Here is a 4,944-nt window from a genome sequence, read left to right on the forward strand (position 1 = left end):
TAGGCTGTGAATAGGTGGCAGGCAGCCCGACGGGGGTTGGCTGCTGCACCACCGCTGTGTGTAGCCTGCCGTAGCCCCCCCCCCCCCCCCCCCTGTCAATTGACGGTTTCAGCACTTGACTACAGTTGAAGTCTTTTCCCACATAGACCTATATAATTTCCTGACGATGCGTTGTTTCTATCCATCCTACAGTATTCTCACCGAGCGAGGAGATGTGCCCGCTATTCTGTACTGAGGGAGGGAGAGCTCTCCTACTCTGTCCTACTGCGCATTTCGCAATGATCTAGGTCTATTTGTTCTCTGGCAAAGCAAGAGGGGCTGGGAAACTCATTCGCTCTCTGTCGTTGGTAATTGTTTTTTTTCTCCTAACTGGTTGAAATCCGTCGTGAGTTCCTTCTTACAAGAAGAAGTAGGCTGAGATTCCTACGGCGCTGAATGAGAGAGAGAGAGAGAGAGCGAGAGAGAGAGAGAGAGAGACGGAGCGAAGGAGAGAGAGAGACGGAGCGAGAGAGAGAGAGTCCTTTATATTGTAGATGTGGGAGCAGCTCTCAATATGAGCACATAGCTCGGAGGGTGAGGACCATCAGTAACAGCATCATCAGCACCAGCACCAGCAGCAGCATCAGTCCCCGCGATGGATTGTGTTCTGTGCAACACTTTGTGTGCGCGGAGATGGAGGCCGTGAAGGCAGATAGATAACAATTAGGATAGCATATTCAACTCCAATACCCGAGCTTGTGATTTAAACCGTGATTTCAATCTATCAGGAAAGTTGATTTCGGGCACTTTTATGATTCCGCGTCGCATTTGCTACCGCTGGACACTTCAACAGGGCATCAGCTGTGCTCATCTCCGCGACATATTTCTGACTATTCTAAGTGGCAGCTATTAGACCTGACTGATGACACTATGTTATCGGGATTTCGTTTCCCTTTTGCGCCCGGACCCCAACCAAGCCTCATATTCTGATTCGGCATAGTATGTCTTTGGAGGATAAGCTTGGCAGCAAGGGCTTATCATTCACTCCGATGGGGATAGAGGATAATAACATGAGGAACGGCAGAGGCCTGTCGGACCAATGGGCTGATAGCATGGTGGTTCGGCCCCGGACCACGGAGCGAAGCATCACCGTCCACAAGAAACTGGTCCTGGGGTTCGCCATCTCCATCCTCACCCTCATCGTCGTCACGGCCATCGCGGTTCTCCTCAGCGTCCGGTTCGAGGAGTGCGCGGGGGAGAGCAGCTCACGAGGGGGCAATGGCTCTAACGCCAAATTCAACGGGTCACGGGATGGGAACGGGAACCACAAAGATGAAGAAGCCCAGCCGTGGAGACACCTCCGGTTACCGACATCTCTCCGGCCCCGGCACTACGACCTGCGTCTCTCAGTGTACATGGATAACTTTACTTTCTCCGGGGAAGTGAACATCGAATTCGAGTGTGTGAACTCTACCAAATTCATAGTGCTTCACACCGACCGCCTCGAGGTGGAGAAAGTGGCGGTTTACTCGGATAATAAAAAACCCGGTGTCATGAGAATCCACCGCCAATTCCATTACCCGGGAAACCAGGTTTATGTGATCGCTTTGCACAGGGAACTGAAGCCCATGAGGACGTATAAAGTAAACATTACTTTCGACGCTCAAATAGAAAGTGAACTCCTGGGATTTTTCCGCAGCTCATATATGCTGCAGGGAGAGAGAAGGTAACCATTTACATTACAGTTACTCTATGCATCCACACCCCATGGCATGATGACGTGTGAGGTAGCGTTGTGTTTATAGCCTGTACAGTCCAATAACCTATAGCCTGTACAGTCCACTAACCTTATCTGTCCCCCCCTCCCCCCAAAATGAAACAGATTAGACATTATATTACGAAGCAGCCTTTGATTTTGAACACGTTTTATGCTGACATGTCTGTCTCTCAACCCAAGTGCCTACTTCAAAGCAGCGCGTGACGCTGTCAGCTGAACTCTTTGAGTCCCACAGTAACACGCGCCCGTTTTGGGCTTCAAGCCCCTTTAAAACATTTCGTTCTGTATCGGCTGATAACCAACCATTAGTGTGTGTGATTAATGAGGGACTGCGCCTGTTCCACTCTGACACCCTCTGGTGGCATTTTTTAAATAAAAGCATTACATTGTATAATACCCTTTATAAAGTACATTTTGGTATCAAAACTATACATCCTACAACAGATATGAACAGCCTAGAGCAGTGTTTGTGAGACAGGGAAACGGTGTTTGTGAGACAGGGAAACGGTGTTTGTGAGACAGGGAAACGGTGTTTGTGAGACAGGGAAACGGTGTTTGTGAGATACCGAAAACTGTGTTTGTGAGACAGGAAAACGGTGTTTGTGAGATACCGAAAACGGTTCTCCCAAAAAATACGTTTATAAATTCCAAACGATTTGAAAACAAACTGTTATGACCCATCTATGAAGAGCTTCTCACCAACACGCACCGGTTTGGCTCTATGATGAGTCGTTAGAAGGTAAGGGGTTCATCTAGAAGACCATAGTAAATCCCAGGTCATAGTGTCTATAATACTGTAAGGGGTTAATCTAGAAGACCATAGTAAATCCCAGGTCATAGTGTCTATAATACTGTAAGGGGTTAATCTAGAAGACCATAGTAAATCCCAGGACATAGTGTCTATAATACTGTAAGGGGTTAATCTAGAAGACCATAGTAAATCCTAGGACATAGTGTCTATAATACTGTAAGGGGTTAATCTAGAAGACCATAGTAAATCCCAGGACATAGTGTCTATAATACTGTAAGGGGTTAATCTAGAAGACCATAGTAAATCCCAGGTCATAGTGTCTATAATACTGTAAGGGGTTAATCTAGAAGACCATAGTAAATCCCAGGACATAGTGTCTATAATACTATAAGGGGTTAATCTAGAAGACCATAGTAAATCCCAGGACATAGTGTCTATAATACTGTAAGGGGTTAATCTAGAAGACCATAGTAAATCCCAGGTCATAGTGTCTATAATACTGTAAGGGGTTAATCTAGAAGACCATAATAAATCCCAGGACATAGTGTCTATAATACTGTAAGGGGTTAATCTAGAAGACCATAGTAAATCCCAGGACATAGTGTCTATAATACTGTAATAAACTCACATAGTTTCTGTCACAAACTCCATACAGTCATCACCGACTAGTTGGATACTAATTTCCCACTGAGCAAACAATTTCTGTACTTACAGAATTATTATAAATTACATTTTATAACATTTTTGCTCGGTGGAACTTTTTTTCTCTCCAATCACGAATGCAACTGTTTGTCAAATATTTTTTTGCCTTGGTTATCATGAAAAACAAAAATGGGTAAAACACGTCAATGTTTTCTACTGTAAATATGAGGGCAGACTAAGCAGATGAATGAAAGTAGTGAGTTTCTGTTTCTTCACTGTGGTTGACCAGGAACCAATGGAGTTATTAACTAAACAGAAGACAAGGAAACTATTTCAAGATAAACACTGACAAATATATATTTACATGTGTTACTTTTCATACCGCACCCCAACTGGCCTTTCATGCCCGATGACGCAGGTTGAATTCAGTCCATCTACTCTTACTTCTGTTGAGTTCTACCAACATGTTTCCTAAATTGATATTTGCAAAGAAGTGCCTTAGTGAATGAGTCTGTTCGGTCTACATCTGCAGTGTTAGTTTGCATGGAGTAACATATTGGCATTCATTTCAGAGTAAATAGCCAGTTAAGCGCTCTCAGCAGTGTAAGTCCTTCTGGGAGCCTCTGTCCAATATTCACATTCAGTGGTCGAACACAAACCGTGACAACGTTGCAATCTGTTGTACTGGAAACATAATGCGTCATGGTGTACTGTACTACGGCACCGTCGTCCTCAGCCCTCACTCCATACGGCACCGTCGTCCTCAGTCCTCACTCCATACGGCCACGTCGTCCTCAGCCCTCACTCCATACGGCACCGTCATCCTCAGCCCTCACTCCATACGGCCACGTCGTCCTCAGCCCTCACTCCATACGGCACCGTCGTCCTCAGCCCTCACTCCATACGGCACCGTCGTCCTCAGCCCTCACTCCATACGGCACCGTCGTCCTCAGCCCTCACTCCATACGGCACCGTCGTCCTCAGCCCTCACTCCATACGGCCACGTCGTCCTCAGCCCCCACTCCATACGGCCACGTCGTCCTCAGCCCTCACTCCATACGGCCACGTCGTCCTCAGCCCTCACTCCATACGGCCACGTCGTCCTCAGCCCTCACTCCATACGGCACCGTCGTCCTCAGCCCTCACTCCATACGGCACCGTCGTCCTCAGCCCTCACTCCATACGGCACCGTCGTCCTCAGCCCTCACTCCATACGGCCACGTCGTCCTCAGCCCCCACTCCATACGGCCACGTCGTCCTCAGCCCTCACTCCATACGGCCACGTCGTCCTCAGCCCTCACTCCATACGGCCACGTCGTCCTCAGCCCTCACTCCATACGGCCACGTCGTCCTCAGCCCTCACTCCATACGGCACCGTCGTCCTCAGCCCTCACTCCATACGGCACCGTCGTCCTCAGCCCTCACTCCATACGGCACCGTCGTCCTCAGCCCTCACTCCATACGGCACCGTCGTCCTCAGCTCTCACTCCATACGGCACCGTCGTCCTCAGCCCTCACTCCGTACAGCACCGTCGTCCTCAGCCCTCACTCCATACGGCCACGTCGTCCTCAGCCCTCACCCCATACGGCACCGTCGTCCTCAGCCCTCACTCCAAACGGCCACGTCGTCCTCAGCCCTCACCCCATACGGCACCGTCGTCCTCAGCCCTCACTCCATACGGCACCGTCGTCCTCAGCCCTCACTCCATACGGCACCGTCGTCCTCAGCCCTCACCCCATACGGCACCGTCGTCCTCAGCCCTCACTCCATACGGCACCGTCGTCCTCAGCCCTC

General features: G+C 49.0%; 1 protein-coding gene across 1 annotated transcript in view; it reads left to right on the forward strand.

Moving 5' to 3' along the window:
* Positions 1-443: 443 nt before the first annotated feature.
* The window catches only part of LOC139393722 (thyrotropin-releasing hormone-degrading ectoenzyme-like), a gene marked incomplete at its 3' end in the record, with an annotated part of 185,552 nt that continues 181,051 nt past the window's right edge, over positions 444-4,944 (forward strand). Inside the window, exon 1 of the mRNA XM_071142074.1 lies at positions 444-1,705. Coding sequence (XP_070998175.1) covers positions 981-1,705 — 725 coding nt within the window. The remainder of the gene's footprint in view (positions 1,706-4,944) is intronic.

Source organism: Oncorhynchus clarkii, unplaced genomic scaffold (assembly GCF_045791955.1).
Source record: "Oncorhynchus clarkii lewisi isolate Uvic-CL-2024 unplaced genomic scaffold, UVic_Ocla_1.0 unplaced_contig_8351_pilon_pilon, whole genome shotgun sequence".
NCBI classification, from domain to species: Eukaryota; Metazoa; Chordata; class Actinopteri; order Salmoniformes; family Salmonidae; genus Oncorhynchus; species Oncorhynchus clarkii.